This window comes from Miniopterus natalensis, chromosome 20 (assembly GCF_054644295.1).
Source record: "Miniopterus natalensis isolate mMinNat1 chromosome 20, mMinNat1.hap1, whole genome shotgun sequence".
NCBI lineage: Eukaryota > Metazoa > Chordata > Mammalia > Chiroptera > Miniopteridae > Miniopterus > Miniopterus natalensis.
This window is the reverse complement of record NC_142100.1, coordinates 27,474,239-27,492,007: the sequence shown is the minus strand read 5'-3', so window position 1 is coordinate 27,492,007 and position 17,769 is coordinate 27,474,239. Positions and strand designations below refer to the sequence as shown.

The window sequence follows — 17,769 nt, the reverse complement described above, 5'->3', positions numbered from 1 at the left end:
CCTCAACAACTCTGCGCAGCAGCCACACTGACGCCTCATCCGTTTATAGACAAGGAAGACAGAGGCACGGGAGGTAAAATGCTCATCCCTGTCAGGCACATCACACTGTAAACCCAACCTCATGTTTTACTACCCAGGGCACAAAACATTACTTGATTAAAAAATAAAAATTAACCAAAACACAAAATAAGGAAAAAACTAGGTAACACAATTAAAAAAATCACCACCCCAACGCTAAGTAATTTAATGGCATAATCACAAGATGTATTTAACTAAACATATAAGGAATAAAAGCATTAAAATTAAGAAATTATGCAGCTAGATTTTTTTTTAAAAAAGAAGCTAAACCAACCCCCAATGACCATCAACGTAACCCACACAGAACCTCCACCTCACCTCTGATCATTCTTGGCACGAACGCTGGTCTCAAACTTGAGGCCGTTCCTGGCCACGTACTCAGCCAGCTTGTCTATCACGGGCTGGATGTCAGGGGGCGGGGGGATGATGGCGGCCACGGGAGCAAGAGCACTGCAGAGGGGAGCCAGTCAGGTCACAGTGAGGCACCTCACACAAGCACCACCTTGCAGACCACACGCACAAGCTGTTCATCGGGATGACTCATGACACCGACGGAGTCAAGCCACTTACAACGGGAACCAAAGTAGCAGTGCCAACGGTGAAAACGAGACGGAAGCTATAGAACAGGCTCATCTTTCCTCACACTTCCCTCCAGCATGAGCTGATTCTTAGGCGCAACAAGAACAAATCAAGTGCTGACTCTTTTACGTTTAAGAATGAAAGCAGCTGTAGGACTATCCTGTGCGCCATCTGACTTGCTAGCATGACTGACAGTGGGTCACCTGTGCAGAAATGCAGGTGTCTAGAGAGAGCCTCTCTTCACACTGATGCCACCCAGGGCCTCTGAGTGCCCGTGACACATGTGCTTGCTCGGCCCCCACATGTGAGGGCCACCACTCTTGGCCATGATAGGTACTGGGGTCCGGGCACTGCTGGTTAATTCCCAGCAACTGGTCCAATGGCCAGGCCCCCCTCTGTCAACAGCCACAAGACTTGCTTCCATCAACTGTACAAAGCTGCAGCTTCACCCCCACAAACCTGCCTCCTTCTGCCCAACTGCAGTGTCTGCACACGGTGAGGATGGCTCTGGGACAGGGGTGCTGTGGGGCTGCTCCACAGGACACACCTCTAAGTGCCTAGAACTCACTGCTGTGTTTGTTAGGACAGTTTTCACTGCCCCATCAATTCTGTAACTAGGGGATTTGGATAATAAATACTCAGATAACAGAGACTGTCCACATGACCCAGATTACAAAGACCCCCCCACCCAAGAGCACAGTGCACCAGAGCACCTGCAGGAACAGGAGCATACCGTACCTTGTGGTGATGGTGGTAGAGGTCACCCCGCTACTCGTCTCCGCAGTGGTGGGGGGCGGAGGTGGCGTGGTCCCGGGAGGTGGCGGGGCAGTGGCTGTCACTCCGGCAGTGCTGGACACAGCCACCGCGGCTGGCAGGGTGCTATAGTAGGTGGCCACGTCGACGCCCGGGGGGGGAGGTGCCAGGCAGTAGGTGCCGTCCGGGAGCATGTAGTAGCTGTAGTACATGGCAGCCACCGTCGCTGTGAACACAGGTTTGGGGTGAGTGGCATGGGACAGGCTGGTGCTGAGGCTCACGATGCAGCATGAGGGGCGCCTCCCAGCGCATCACTGTCCACTCCCAACCACGTCGTGTCTACACTTTTCTGAGACAAGAAAGGCCGCCCCCTACATCAAGGACCAGGCAATGTTCAGATGCACCAGGGATGATGGAGAGTGAAGCAGGCAATGCCGACCGGCCTGGACCAATCACGCTCTCCCCAACTCAGAGCATGCAGACAAGGAACAAGGACCCTCTCAAGTGGCAAACTACCCTTTTCTTGTGTGACCTGCCTCCATATGCCTGGTCCCCTGCGCTGGTGTCCCTGCAGTGACACTGATGCCCTGCCCTCTAGGCCCCTTTCTCATGGACGCCTTCACACTGGTGTCACTGTGAAGCTGAATGGAAAACCCAGCCGCTGAGAGCGTCAGGCACATTGGCAAGCATGTCCTCAACATTGCGCTGCTCAGAGATGCAGCCACCCTGCGCCACGGCCGAGATCTGCCTAATTACCCTCCCAGCACCTTTATTCAGCTGCTTCCTGCGAGACTCAGCACCAATTTACTGGTATTTCCACATCATATTAATCTCATATAAACCTAACTCCCAGAAGACAAACCGCAAACTGAAAGGGTTCCTGGGGATCAGAGAGCTGGTGAGTAACCCCCCTGCAAGGAGCCAGTTCAGGGAAGATAAACAACGTGTCTGTATTAAGAATGAAAATAGCTTTCCTGAGGTCTACAGAGAAGAACAAGTTTCCTCTGAAAAGCCCAGACCCACTGGACTGTATGAGTGTTGAGGCTGCACTGCTTTCACACAGTGCGTGCGACAGGCTGAGCACATCGGAGAAGCAGGAACCTCAGCTGCCTGCTCCTGCAGCCTGCCGCAGGCAGCATGTGCTCAACAGAGCAGTCTGGGTCTTTCAGAAGCAGAACAGAGAGCAGGCTGAAACCTCTCTCCCTTCATCAGGTTCCCTCAATTGTCCCCTGGTCTCCGTTCAAGACTCTGGCTTCACTTCCTGCCTGGGATAATCTTTAAGAATTCCTAAAAGACCCCTCTGGCCATTCTCATCTCAGGCTTCAGGCGGGGTGCTTTCCTATTAGCTCTCCAGAAAAAACCTCAAATAGACCAAAACCTCCCTACAATGCCATGCCCCTGGCGCTCAGGTAAAAGGTACTCCTGCCCTTCCCATCCCCCAAGGTTAGAACTGAGAAAAGCCAGAGCCCAAGAGGAACAAAAGCCAGGCCCATGAGGAACAACAACTGAGGGCTCTGCCTGTGAGACAGAGCCTCACATGTGGCCATCACAGCCCCGTCCATTCACTCCGTGACCTCCAGACAACCTGCTGTGAAAAAACACAGTCCCCCACAAAAGGAAGCTTGTTCCATGGTCAGCAAGCGGAACAGCACAGCTGCCACTCTGCAGTGTCCCAGGATAGCACGTCTACAGGCTGGAGACCCACTCAGGGGGACTGGCTATAGATAGGGATGTGCTACTTGGAGAGTTCAGCCCATGTTTAAAAGGGATCTCTCTTTAGCAAATGAACTTTCCTCTAGAAAAGCCTGCCCCAACCACTATTTAGTCTTCACTGGTGACCCTCACAGTAAGAAGTTTTGAGTTTTTAATACTTACGTGAAGATTCCCTCTGGGTTGTAGTGTGAGTTGTTTTTCCTCTTAACTACAATTACCTCAGTGTTTCCCACTGGGTTGATGATGTTAAAATGGCTATTTCTAAATGGTGGGGTCTCGGGTATTATCTTTACTTTCTTCTATTTCTTTTTTTAAAAAATGTATCTTTATTAATTTCAGAGAGAAGAAGGGAGAGGGAGAGAGATAGCAACATCAATGATGGGAGAGTCATTGATTGGCTGCCTTCTGCACGCCCCTGACTGGGGACAGAGCCCGCAACCAGGGCATAGTGCCTTGACCAGGAATCGAACTTCAACCTCCTGGATCCTAGGTCGATGCTCAACCACTGTGCCACACCCAGTCGGGCTCTTCTACTTCTCTTGATTGACAATAAAGCCACTTTAAAAAGGGCTTGGAAAGTAAGCAAGCACTTCAAGGTCATGATTTTGCAGAAAAAAGAGAAAATGTCATGAACACAATAGTCAAACCACATTTAAAAAATGGACAGACCCAAGAAAATAGCAAATCTAGCCACATCATGTGGTTTAATTTCACTTACACTATTTATAGAATGAAACATTAAAAAACAAAGTTAGCATTTTACTTTTTTTTTTTTTTGCTTTATTTTTAAAAAGCTGCATGCTATAGTATTGGGCAGTATTTCAGTATTATTGCTTCCAGCATAATTAGCTTTAGTTATCGGACCCTTCTGCAAGGATTTACAGCTAAACAGCAGAAGAAAACTAAATCATAACAGGAAATAAAGAGCATGAAAAACAGTTCATTGTCAGGCAAACAAATGAGAGCTTTCTAGTTTTCCTCACCTACATTTAGGGAGTCTCTAGATAAAACTCATTTAAAATAGGGACGGAGGCCTTTCTTCCTCAGCTGCCAGAATCTAGGAAGATCTCTGACCAGCAAAAAGTAAACAAGGCAGGTCTGCGTTCATCCTAAGGTGGTTATTAAATACCTACTAATTCAAAAAGAAGGGAAAGCTTGGTGACTCCAAGCTCTTGAGATGGGCCCAGCGGGCGGGCAGCCTGGCCTGTATGGGGGGAAGCTGGCGCAGGGACTGCTGTCCCTGAGAGCTGTCCTAACAGCCTGGGGACTGCAAATAGAAATCACAGATTTGCAAAGAATGAGCTCAGGATACTAGTCTAGTTTCAAAATAAGCATCAGATCAGCCTGCCTTTTTTCTGAGCAGTTAAGATGTTCCAGGACAGGTTAGTGTGGACGAGCCAGGCCTGGGAGCCAGCCCGGTTCTGACAGCACCACTGTCCTGTTAGAGCAGCCCACAGAAGAGCAGGGACGTTTCCCTTACCCAGCACTGTCTTGGAGCATCCCCAGAGCACACAAATCTCCCCGCATACCGTGAGCACACGCACACTCACCCCAACAGCCCTCCTTTGCACAGCACATCTCACAGGGAACATTCTTGTAGCTCCGTCTGCACACATGTATTTGTAGATTACAGCAGATATCCTGGATCAGGGGCCTGTGCCTCTTGGGTCCTGACACATGCTAGCAGCTTGCCCTCCACACTGTGCACAAACCCCATCTACACCCAGAACATGAGCACCTGCCAACAAGCTCCCTGCCTTGTGACAGCCGAAAAACAGCCCACCACTGGGTTGCATCTATTTAATTTCTTCAATTCCTAAGAATTTCAACTTGCATATGTGAAATAACATTTTTAACAACCCAGAAACCTTGACTCTGCCCTAAGACTTATGATTCTGATATGTTCTATGCCTGCGTGTGCAACTTCCTGCTGGAAGTCCCGTTCCTGTCACGTCTGCACGGTCTGGCCCATGGAACAGGATGTCACCTCCGGTGGAGGTTAGCTCCTGAAGTCGCAGGCATAATGCCACCTGAGTGGGGAGCGAGAGCCAGCCTTTAGAAGGTCTGGCCACTTAACCTTGTGATCACGCACACTGCAGTTTGTTTTCTACTGGATTACTGTTTCTTATTTGACTGTGAAAGCTGTTTTTCTACCGGAATATTAGTTCTTGCTTCCAACTGGACTGTAAAAGCTGTTCATATGTTAGGCAGTTTTTTCTGCTTTCTCAACAGTTTTATTTTTTCCATTAGTTGAATGTGTCTGTTGGCTTAAAAGAGATGAAGCTTTATCTGTTAAAGTATCCTTATTTCCGGGGGGTATCACATTTGGCACTCACACCTGGAAGAGATTCTGCTGTTGGATAAGGGGTGGAGGTCGCTCCTTTGTTAGCTGGTGCACCTCCCTTTTTAGGCACTTCTCTCACTGGGCGCTATCTGGGGTCAAAATCAGTCCTGCCTCAGAGCTTCCTGGTTTGGGCTGGGTGTGTGGTACCCTGACCACCACCACACCAGGACACAACTGCTCCTCTGTAGACAGCTGGGCCTTTTTGCTTTTACCACCAGTTTTTCTCTTAAACTACTTTTTCCAGTTAACCTTAGTGTAATAACGTATTTAATGAAAATTTATGCCAACAGATGAAATCTGAGTGAGAAAGTATTATTGTTTCTGCGGAAATGAAACCGAGTCCTTGGGAAAAGCAGAATAAAGGTCAGCTGCTTATGAAAATGGCTGCGGGGCTGGCAGCGGCAAAGTGGCTGTGAAAGCCTGAAAGTGACCGGAAGTGAACCCATAATTGGCTACCAGGCCTGTGCTCACTTCACCCCACACCCCTGTCTGGCCACAGCCCCACGTCTCAGGACGGGCTGGCTGCTCACTTTCATGCTTCACAGTGAAAGATGTTTCAGGCCATACACAGCATATTTTGTTCAGCCACCAACGTCCTAGGCCCTGCAAGCTCTTCCACGGCCACGGCCCACTTTATGGCCTGACGGCATGTCTCCCTTTACAGTTCCAAACTTTTCATGTTCTCACTATTTCCTAGCTAACCAAAGGCTAACCACAAGTAAGAGCAAACACCTTGAGAGCCTGCATGCAGGTGTTCACACTCATTTCTGCTAGGTGTCATTCTGACCTACAGCCAACGCTGCAGTCATGGTTCTTCCTGGAAACAGGATCAGACCACCTCTCCCTATGATCCCAGGTCCTGAACAGGCACTGCTGAGGGGACCCTGAGGGCCCATTTCACAGAAGTGCTCTCACAGGGACGCTGTGCTCCACTAGGCACTGTCCCTGTCTCTCTTCACAGCCAAGTCCCCCAAGGGGGTCTGTCCCAGGTCTCCATCTCTTCACCACCTGGAGTCCAGGTGTTCCCTCCTGCCCTAGCCTTAGCAGAGCTGACCGCAGCTGAGCAGTCTCTACCAATCAGCTCTGTGCTACCCTCGGTCTCACTGCCTCTGCACTACCACCTCTCCTGCCTGCATAGCAGAGGCTGGATGCGGGGGCACCTGTGAGCAGTGCCTGGATTGCTGTATGTCTTGTTTTTTTACAAGATGTGAATTTACTGCCAACATCTGTAAGCTGATCTGTCACTAAACGTTCTGGATTTCCAGCTTCTCTGGAAACCCTGGGTCCTGGCCCTGCAGGGCAACCACGTCCCACCCACCATGGCCCTGCCTGCACAGGCTCTTCATCTCTGCTGGGTTGCACAGATTAGACAGAGGCTGGTCCCCACAGGGCACATGTCCAAAACCTGAACCGGAACACCCGGCACAACCCCCGAACGCCCTGTCACTCTCCCACTGTATGAGGGAAAAGACAGATATGAAAACAACTTTGACTGAGGGGAAGCAATAGTTACTAACTTGTGCTCCCTGCTGGAGCTCTTCTGGTTGGGGACCATGGACCAGGCAGGGAGTCTCCCACAGTTCATCTTGGCCTACGGGGCCCTGCAGGAGGGACTACAGTGAGCCGTCTGAAGCCAGCAACCCCTCTGGATCTCGTGGTGACTCCACGTGTTGCGCAGCAGCCACTTTCAGCCTGCCCCACTGCTGGGCCTAACCCTCTCCCACCCAGCCCTGTGGGTTTACAGACACGAAGCAGCATCACCAACCTCAACATTTGGCTGCATGCATGCAAAGTGATAAGAGCAGAAGGTAATCAGCTATGGTCACCTGCCCTGAATCTATTCCTTCCCTGGGCAACAAAGTTTAACAGCCTCAGGAGCCAGTGGAAGTGCAAGGACACAGCATTTAATGCATGCAGCTTCAGAAAAGTTTGAAAAGCAAGGAAGCCAGAGAGACGTTCTACTCAGCCAAGAGCAGGGGTGCCAGGGATGTACAGATGCCTCAGCCCAGGGAGAGCCCGAGCCTGACATGTGCACTGGGCTTCGGCTGCTCGACTTAATCAGCAAGTGACAGGCAGTGCACTGTGAGGCCAGACCTGCTCTTTGCTTTCAACACCCAAAGAAATGCGGCCTGACTTGGTCTAATTGTGTAAAGAAACCACTTACGCTCCCTAAGAGGTTTGTTAGGACACACATATTAGGTCACTCGCATAACTACGTTTAAAGTCAAGAAACGTAATAGCACGCAACAGCAATGCATGATTGGTGCCAGTGCTGCAGGGATGGGCGAGAGGGCACAGCTCCAAGCTAGCCTGAGCCTGGTCCCGAGAATGAGCCGCTTACACTGCAGGAGAGAATTCATCTCAGGACCACTCCCCAACCTCTGACAGAGACAGCTTTCTAGGCAGATTCATCAGATCAGATCTCCATGTGAGGAGCTGAATAAACGAGTTCTGTGGCTTTGCTACAGGCTCTTCTCTCCTTCAATAGTTAATCCCTGAAGGAAATAACTTAAGACGGGAGAGTGAGATCAAGGTCAAATACTTTCAAATGATTTCCTGGAAAGAACTTGAAGCTCTGCCCTCTATGAATAATTAAAGACCAAAGACAACAGTCAGTGAGAGGAAGCGGGAGCTATAACTAGTTCTAAGGAGCATGTGTCTTATAAGGAAGCGACTGACAGACAACACTGCGGGTCCACTCTCCCCATTCTTAACACGGCTCTGGTCCTGTTTAGGGCAACCACACGTCCAACGGGAAGCCCATTTCCCAGCCCCTGTTGCAAGACAGGATGGCACCATGACACCATCCTGGCCCAGGAGAGCTAAGGGAAGTCCCCAGGCATGGCTGTTGGGAGGTCTCTGAAGAGGGGCAGTGTCAGCCAAGATCTGCTTCCAGCCCTTGCCACCTCCTGCCCTTCAGGGAATGCAGAGCTGATGCTGCACGTGGTGACAAACGCAAGGACAAGGCCGGATGCTCAGGATGGCACCTCTAACAGTCCTGCACTGCCTGCCTCCACACCTCTTGGGACACCTGCTAGTTAAGCCTGCAGCTGTTGCAGGCGGGAGGGAGGCGCACAGCGAGGTACTCACAGTCAGAGGTGAACTCCACCTGGGAGGGCTGCCCAGCTGTGCCATCTGCCGAGGGAGGGGTGGGGGCCGGACTGTCGGCCTGGGCTTTTCGGACCAGCATGGCAAGGGGATGATCCGGGTCCACCACCTTCAAAGGCTGCAGAAGAAGGGAGCACGGTCACACTGTCTCCCCTATTCCGAGTCAAACAGAGCTCTTCTGTGCAAGGAGGCTCAGCTCGACTCCAGAACACAGTATGCACGCTTCAGGACACCCTCAGTACATGCACACATCTGCCCATGCACATGTGCTCACACACACACCTGTACACACACGCGCAGGAGCGCCCCAACTGGCCCAGCATTCTACCTCACTGCAATTCCTGGAGGAACTGAGTAGACAGATGGTATTGATCTTCCTAATACCCGCTAAGGAAAGCGAGGAGGATGGACCAGAACTAGGTTGCTACTGATACAATGCGAGCATCCAAATCCACCCACAACTGGAAACTCTGTCCTTTCTCAGAGAAATTTCCGATTTTTAATCACCAGCAGCTTTTATTCCCGGGTCAGCCACACAGTGTGACGCCGAGCGCATGTGTGTGCCCCGACCACATGACCGTGCTGAGCGACTCCTTCACAACAGGAGGAGGGAAGATCAGAAGAAAAGTGTGGTTTTAGGTAACATGTGATGTTGCTGTGAAGGTAAGAGACCATTTCCAGCAGCACACACTCTGGACAGCTGAATTCTGCACAACAAAACAACTTCCATGTCTCAGCCGGCACTTTCCTTACTGTAAACATCCCATCGGCACAGTTATAACAAATGAAAATAATTTGCTCATGAATTTTACAAGGTGAGATAAAAGAGAAATAAAGTAAACCCTCTGCCACCAAACAAAACACAAAAATGCAAAGCAGACCTCCACGTGATCCAGTAAGACCCAGCAATTACACAAAAGAAATGCTTGCTTAATAATTTCCTGAAATCAAATTAGCAGAGGTCTCGCCACGGGGTGCACAAGGCTCGACAGACAAGCACCTTCATCAGCTCCTCCAGGCGGTCACACTTCTTGGCAGCGAAGAGAGACGGGTGCAGGTAACTCCCATCTCCCTCGTCGTCATCGTCCTCGTCAGAGCTGACCCCCGACTCTGAAAGACACGCACAGCTCAGGACTGGCGCTGGGAAGAGAAGGTAACGCGGCCACCGGGTGTCCAGCAAGAAGCCAGGTGGAAGGAGGGTGGAGTGCACCCAGCCAGTGACTTCCCACCAGCTTTCATTAGTCCAGAGCTGTTGTGTATTTCAATTTTTTACCAAAAAAGACAAAAATCTTACTGATTTATGAAATGTAAAATAATAGCAACAGTTATTTTAAAATCTACCACAAACACACATGGTGACCGTGAGAGCATCGGAGGATTTATACAACTGCTTTTGAAAATCACACTTCAGCTGAAAAGAAAAAATTTCAAGGGCAGACATTTGTAGAGACCGCTGTTTGTGACTGTTGTTCAAAATGGGGTTCACTGTGAGAATTCCAAATCTGGACACTGTCATAAGGACCACAGCCAAGGGAGAGGTGAATGAAAGCGAAAGTGGAGTCGGCAGGTTGCTTCTGCACACAAGGGAAGGGAGGTGTGGGCTCGGGCCCCAGTTTCGTGGGCAGTGCACTGCTTTTCCTAGAAACACCCCGCAGCCAATGGGAGGGGATAGTCCTCAACCTAGACAGTCTGTTCTGATAGCATCAGCATTTAATTATGTTTCACCCAACCATAAAAATGTTAATTAAGAATCTAATCTCTCCCAACTCAGGAAGAGCTTCAAATGTGCACACTGAGGGGGAGGGTGTGTGGCATCAGGTCTATCACCTCCTGTGGCAGGGTCTCACAGACACCCGGGTTCTGAGGTGCAGGCCCCCATGGCATGCATGAGAACCACCTCTGCGCTTTCAGAGCCCCTCCCCCCACAGGGTAAAGGGAACAAAGCCTCACGTACTCTGCTTCTCATCACTTTTGCTCTCGGCCAGCACCGGGTAGCGCCCCTCTTTCATGGCCTTCTGGATGAACTTGTAGTAGGGGTTGAGGTAGTGGTCAAAGCGCAGGAAGTCGAATTGAGAGTTCCGGGCCTGCCTGGCTTTCAGCATGATTTCAAACTGCGCCCCCTGTCTGCACACGAAGCGGGCAGTGCGCTCGATGATGGCATGCATTTTGGCCGTGGGCGGCTGGGAGAAAACACAAATTCACATTATCAATATTTCCTCTTGGCCACTGGCTGCAGGCCTCAAAACAGAAATAACCCTAGTTTTGCCCTGCCCAGGTGGCTCAGTTGGTTGGAGCAGTGTCCTGCGCAGCAAAAGCTTGCGGGTTCCATTTCCATCAGGGCATATACCTAGGTTGCAGGTTTGATCCCTGGTGGGGCGTGTGCAAGAGGCAACCAATCAATGTGTCTCTCCCACATCGATGTTTCTCTCTCCTTCAATGGAAAAAATATCCTCAGGTGAAGATTAACCCAAAAATAAAAGTAAATAAATAGGTGAACCCCAAATAAAGTCATCACCTTATTAAAAGAAAGAAAATAAAAGAGAAATAACCCTGGTTTTCCTCCGTTAGCTCACAAGTGACTCTGGAGCAGTGTGGGTCTGTGACACAGGTGTGACTGCCGGGCTCTCCTACAAGCAGCCCGTCACAGAGAGTAACCATGACCAACAGGACTGAGGAGAAATGCACGTACCAGCTCTACGTCAGGCGGCACATTCAGTCCCGAAGGGGCAACGAAGGGCTCCTCACTCTCCTCCACATTCTCAGACTCACTCTTTTCTGCATAAAAAGAAAACACAAACTTCAGAACCATGCCCAGGAGAGGCGGCACCCACCACAGTAAACCACCACACAGGGAGTGCAGCGCCCGGCCTTAGCGGGTTCTTGACCTTTTTTCTAGCAGTTCTTCTAGAAACTTCCCAGTTTCCCAATCTATTCCACCACAAGTAAAACCACGTCAGCAAATCCCCAAGATAGGGGGTGGTAGGAGCGTGCACCCGGGACCAGGTCATCGTTAGGTCTTGGACCCTGGGCGAGGGCCCGACTGTTTCCCCCTTTGCACAAAGGCAGCAGCAGCAGCATCCTCTCCCAGGGCCGAGGCAAGGTCTGGGTGAGACAACACACATGAATGCCTGCACCTCACTGCTCCACTTATCAGGCACTCAGTACAGTCCTCTTCCTCCCAGCCTCTCTGGTCTGTGTGTTTGACAAGTGTTGCTGAGGCTCCTGCCACAATACTTCTGAGTCCCCAGGGTGTCAGACATAGCCCAAGGTGCTCAATCCTGAGAAAACTGAATTTCCCCATCGAACTGTGAAGCTTTGCCCTGAGTGTAACTACAAGACATCTCCTCCAAGCAAACTGCCTCTTTTACAAAAAATGTACCCTTTCCATTTCCACTTCCTCCGTCGGTAAAATGCCAGAGTAAGTACTTCCACCTCTTCGGGCCACATGGTCTGCGTCTCAATCATGCAACTCGGCCATGGAAGTACAAAAGCCACACAGATGACACGTGAACGAACGAGCATAGCTGTGTCCAATAAAACTACAGAAATGTGCCAACTGGGCCTTTGGTCGGGATCTGCTGATCTCTAACCTAGAAGGTTAAGAAATTAGCAGTATGGAGTTTTCCAAAGATAGTCGCTGGGTCCTGCAAAAGACGGTTAGCCTTCGTAAATTTCAATTCTTCCCTTGTGAAATGGCGACTGTGCACTCCTCCCCTCTGATCCAAAACAACACGCATCTGGAGCAGATGTAACGGAGAGGGCTCAGAGACAGGACGAGGTCTGAGCTACCTAGGACCCTATAGTGAGTAACTTATCTGGATGAAGAAGTGAGTGTTCACTTCTTACACCTGCAAGAACATTTCCAGTGAAAGTCCAAGAGTTATCACAGGTGTTATATACCTTAACAGGGCTTTAATGGAACACAGTGAAAATTACATTTGAAAACCCTTCAGCAGCTCACAGAACAGGGCAGTGCAATGGTGGTTCTTCTGCCTGAGAAGTGATGAGCAGGATGGGCAGAAAGGGCAGCAGGGGACTGGATGCCCAGGCCCACCCCACACCCTATTGTCCTATGAGGATCACACCCTCGCTGAGGGTGGAGAACCCGGGGCAGGTGCACCTGCAGGGCTGACAGCATTTTGTCCTTTGACTGCCATCATCACTTCACACTTGCTAGGTCTGTTAGGTAAGTAGAAACCAATCAGGTCCCAGAGACCACACTCAGCTCTAAAATTAAGTCCCTGTAGGACGTATAAACATCCAAATGGGTTTCTAAGGTAGAACTTCTCCCTCCCTTTCCACAAAATATCTTCTAGGCAGTGGCCCGTCCTCAGTGCTGCAGGCCTGTGGCATTTTCCCCGACAGTTAATGACTGATGACTATGCTGGGCTGTAGCGATGGTGATCACAGGGCCCACCAAAGCGACTAAGGATGTCTGTTCCACCAGTCGATTTTTCAGCAGCATTATTTTTTTTTTTAAATATGCAAAGTTCAACAGTTGAGCCAGAAAAATGTGAATTTGAAATCTTTAATCCTACGTAAATATTACTTTAAAACACTGTGGTCAGTGTGTGTGTCTAGGTCCTCCCACGGGACACCTGCCAGGGTTTCAGTTGCAGAGGGGATACGAAGTAGCAAGGCCTATGCTATCAATGCCCCTACAACAAACCACTGCAGACAGGTATCAATGCATATCTGTCAATCTAGAAACAGAGAATCTGGAGTGAGTTTCTAGAATCCAGGTATTTCCTGTCCCCTGAATCAGAGAAACAGGAAAAACAAGACCCGGCACAGATAACAAGAGTCAGGTTCACTTTCCATCTCCATCAACAAGTCGCTTCCTAGTTTCAGCTTTGTTTTACCCTAAGGAGGAGCCCCCCAATGCTCTGTGTCACAGTGATGTCACAAGGACTCAGGGCCATGGCCGTGCTCTGGAGGCCTGCCCACTTTCACACACAGCGCCCTGCCTGGCACTGCCCCCCCTTCCCCCCCGGCTCCTCCCCGCACCTCTCTGTTTAGAAGGCTCCTCTTCCTCGGTCGGCTCTGACGGGTCATAGTAGTCGCTTCCGTATGTGAATCCCACTGCATTGTAGCTCCCGTCCTCTGCTAGGGCTTCACTCAGGCGCTTATATTCCTCCTCTTGAATAAAAATGAGAATTTTATTAACAAAATGGAAATTTACTGAGAAAAATTTCATATGTTTCTAAAGTTGTAGCTATCAGTAAAGCATACACTTTTTCAACCTCTTTTCAAGGCAAGAATGTTTTTAAAAATTCCCACTTCACGTCTATCAATATGTACTCCTGCCAGTACATTTTACCACAGACAGCAGAATACACGACTTTTGTGGAAAATTTCTTCCTGCTGAGAAATTTGGGATTTAAGAACTGCATTAAAGATGGTTAAAGCAAAGACAAGAACACCAATTTTAGTTTATACGATACTGTTAAAGAGGAACAGTTAAAGAGTTTGGTTTTTGTTTTGTCAAATCCCAGTCTGCCCTCAAAAGCTGGGACAATTCTCTGTGGCTCTATATATAAACTATCCTGAGGTCCTCCCAGAACGCAAAGACGCCTGTTTTTCCAATCCACTGGGTACTGTCAAGATAATATCAGAAAGAGTGAGTATAAAAAAATGAATGGGAGTAAATTTAAATACTTAAAAATTTTTAAAACGTTTGTTGCTTAAGGAGTCTTTCTTGAGCAGTACCTTGCCTCGCCTCCTCCTCAAGCAAGTCCGTATGCAAGGCTAAATACCTCTCTTCATCACACAGGGCCTCTACTCGCGCCTCCTCTTCGGAGAGCTGGTAATCTCTGTTCCAGGTGGAATACTCGGCGTCGTACTCAGAAAGGTCATGCAGGTGACCGCGCCCATCATATCTGCAATAGGAACATGCTGGTCAACGGAAAGAAGTTAACATCTACAGTGGTTTGTGTGTGAGCTTACATATATAAACATATGTGTATACATATACTTACCAATTAAAATAAAGAAATAAAAGTATTAAAACGAACATAGGAACTGTTCTCACATTTATATTTAATTTGGCCAGTCACATCTCACCTACTTGTAAACTCAAGTTATCATAACAAAATCTATATTGTAGAAAACTACAATATGATAAAAGTTGTAATTAAAGGTAAATAACCCTTTAATAGCATAAATGGTAGATCCACTTCACTGGCAGTTCTTACCGTTTATGGTTTGGTCAACTATTCAATGCCATTTGCAAAAAAAAAAAAAAAAAAAGTTTCTGAAAAGTCAAATATCATAGCTTACATTCACACAAACCGAATACATAAATACCTATCCGTAAGAACCAAAGGGTCGCAATTTCCTCGCTTCTCTCTGCTAGTCCCGAACTCTCAGGAGAGATCTTCACCAAAGAAACTTGCGTCCATGGGAGGTAAAATCTTGGCTAGGCTCGCCCCCTAGCCACTTGGCTGAGGAAATAAGTGCTGGGTTATGTGATAGAGAGACACACATACATAGGAACAGTGACATATACGTGCAGTTTAAGGAGGTTCACTGGGCGCAGAGTGAAACTATTAGAGGATGCAGGACAAGTATTTTCTTCTGGACTTTGCAACCCCAGGGAATAACATACATGACACACATCCATGTGCCACAGGGACCAACAGGTCCTTTGGCCAATTAAGAGTAAGACAAGCACTTCCTGCTGTGCCTTTAACACAACCGACTTAATGAAGGACTGTCAATGTCCAGCTGTCAAACAACCACCAAGTGAGCCAGTGAAATTTCACGTCAACACTCAGATTTAGGGTCGCAAAAGTGACTGCAGAGAGACCAACAAAAGTCCGCCTGATGTTTTAATGCCGACTTTTGAATAAGGACCCCAAGGAAGACATTTACAGGCCAAAAATTTCAGGGTATGAAGTGACTGCATTTTATTAGATTCCAAATTTACTTTCCCTTTAACGTAAACCTCCTTAACTTACAAATGTAGTTCATTATTTAAAAATATTACACATGTACATGCGTAGCGTTTGCTCCCCACCAGTTTTGGAAGACCTGACTCGATCATAAACAGAATGACACGGAAAACTGCACAAGGAGCTCAGACTGCGCCGTTTACCAAACTCCAACAGTAAACATCACAGGTAACACTGGGCAAGAGCAAGCTGACTGACAGCTCAGGTCACATCCTCCGGTGGAGACTGGGGTGCAAAGGCAGAGCTCGTTGGAGAGCGTGGAGCCATGGGGTCCGGACCTGACCTGGCCGCCCTGCCCTCCCTTCACCGTCCTGTTGTCTAGATCTAACTCCAAACGGAAAGTCAGGGGTGGCAAAGGCCTACTGGGTCCTTAACGTGTCCATCCGGCCAGCTCAGGGGTCAGCCCTACGGTCAGTTCCCGGGCTTTGCAGAATCCGGTTTTAATCGTCCCAAACGATGGGCTTCCTTCACTCCAAGAGCGTATTCCACAGTCTAATGGTTGGTCACTGTTAGCTTTTCAGTCCGGGCCCCGGGTGTGGATGGAGTTGCCAAAGCGGCAAAAAACAACAACACCCCACCAGCAAATCAGTAAACAAAAAGCCCAAGGAGGGGATAAGAAAAGGGGGGGACTGAACACATGGTGTGGCGGGGAGCGTGGGGAGCAAACGACCTACATCATGTAACGCCGCCATCCTTTTCAAACCAAACAGCCTTAGAAACCCCGGCCCGGGACCCCTCTGCCCGCAGGGTGATTCTGGGGAGCAGGTTTGATTTGAAAAGAAGCACATCTGCCATGTAACCCGGTGCCACCCTTCGGGAGACGGTGAAACCCGCCCTACGGCCGAGGCCGGCGTCTGCGCGGCGTCGCCGGGCCTGCAATCCACCGGCATCTTCGCCCAGCGCCCGAATCGGCCGGACTCGCCCGACGGCACCGGCCGGGCTGGGGGAGGGGCCGCGCGCCACCAACGTCACGGGCCCGCAACACAACGCGCGGGCGCTCCGGGGCCACGCGCGGCTCGGGGCGACCACCCGGGGTCCCCGAGGTTCCTAACCGGGCCCAGCGCGGGGCCGGGGGCCCGGGGCTCCGGCAGCTCCCGCCGCGCGCAGCGGTCAACCGGAGTCCGGCGCCAGGGGTGCGGGGGGCCGGGGGCCGCGGGGCCCGCGCCGACCCCTCCGGCCACGGACGCGGCAGCGACTCCAGCCTGAGCCTTAGGGGGGGCTTCACCGTCCTCCTCCTCCCAACGCCAGGGGGCTGCGGGGGCGGGGGCGGGGGTCCCCCAGGTCCCCGCTGGCTCCAGAACAGCCCCTTTTCCAGGCCTGGCCATCAAGTCAACATCAGACGACGACAACCGGGCGCGGGAAGGGGAGGATCGACGGGCGGGGAGGCACCGACCTGTCGATGAGGATCTTGGGGTCCCCCATCCAGGGGATGAGGTGCTGTCCCTGCTCCAGGGCCAGGGCCCGCTCGTCATCCCGGAACAGCTTGCAGGCATAGCCGAAGACCAGCAGCTCCACTCGGCTGCCCGCGCCGCCCGCGCCGCCGGGCCCGGCCTCCTCTTTGGCGCCACTTTTCCTCTCGGTTTTGGCGCGGCCGCCGCTCGCGCCGTACATGACAGCGTCCCCGGAGACCGGGCTGGCCCTGTCGTGCGCCGCGCCGCCGCCCCCGAAGCCTCCGCCTGGCCTGCCCCCTCAGTCAGAAGCGCCGCATCCCGGCCCCGAGCTGGGCGCCGCCGCCATAGCGGGAAACAAAATGGAGGACGCGCCACTTCCGGCGACGGGCAGCCCCACTTCCGGCGGGCGGGTGCGGCAGATTCGCCAGCCCTTGCCGGCGTGGGAGCCGCTGGAAAGTATGTCGGCTCCAGCCCTTCACGTTCGGAGGCGCCTCCACGGAGGGAGCTTTCGTGTTCCGGGAAGAGCGCGTATCTTAGGGTCGTTTTTCTCAGGCAGCTGTCAGGGGCGGCGACGAAAGTGCGGCGCCGGATCGTCCGCCACCCGCACCGGGCCGGGCCGGAGGAGGGCGGGTGCTGCGTGGGCCGGGGCGCGGCTCTATGGGCCTGGGCGCTGCGGGCCGGGGACTGGAGACTGGGGACTGGGGGATCGGGGCTCCTGGGGGACCGGGGCTCCTGAGGGATGGAGAACTGGGAGACTGGGGCCCAACCGGGGAGCCTGCGGGGCGGGATTGGGGTACCGAGGAGTCTGGGGGGCAGGGACGCTGGGGGACCGGGGAGTCTGGGACCGGGG

General features: G+C 51.2%; 1 protein-coding gene across 4 annotated transcripts in view; it reads right to left on the bottom strand.

Moving 5' to 3' along the window:
* The window catches only part of SFSWAP (splicing factor SWAP), a 29,010-nt gene extending 11,856 nt beyond the window's left edge, over window positions 1-17,154 (bottom strand). For 2 of the 4 annotated variants that reach the window (XM_087828523.1, XM_087828524.1), the window contains exons 1-9: window positions 16,922-17,154; window positions 14,285-14,454; window positions 13,583-13,714; window positions 11,265-11,350; window positions 10,530-10,755; window positions 9,576-9,685; window positions 8,558-8,693; window positions 1,396-1,636; window positions 397-528 (exon numbers count right to left, since the gene is read on the bottom strand). In XM_087828523.1, coding sequence (XP_087684649.1) covers window positions 397-528; window positions 1,396-1,636; window positions 8,558-8,693; window positions 9,576-9,685; window positions 10,530-10,755; window positions 11,265-11,350; window positions 13,583-13,714; window positions 14,285-14,454; window positions 16,922-17,139 — 1,451 coding nt within the window. In that variant the 5' untranslated portion in view covers window positions 17,140-17,154. The other 2 variants (XM_087828526.1, XM_087828525.1) reach the window with 2 other exon arrangements.
* Window positions 17,155-17,769: the final 615 nt, after the last annotated feature.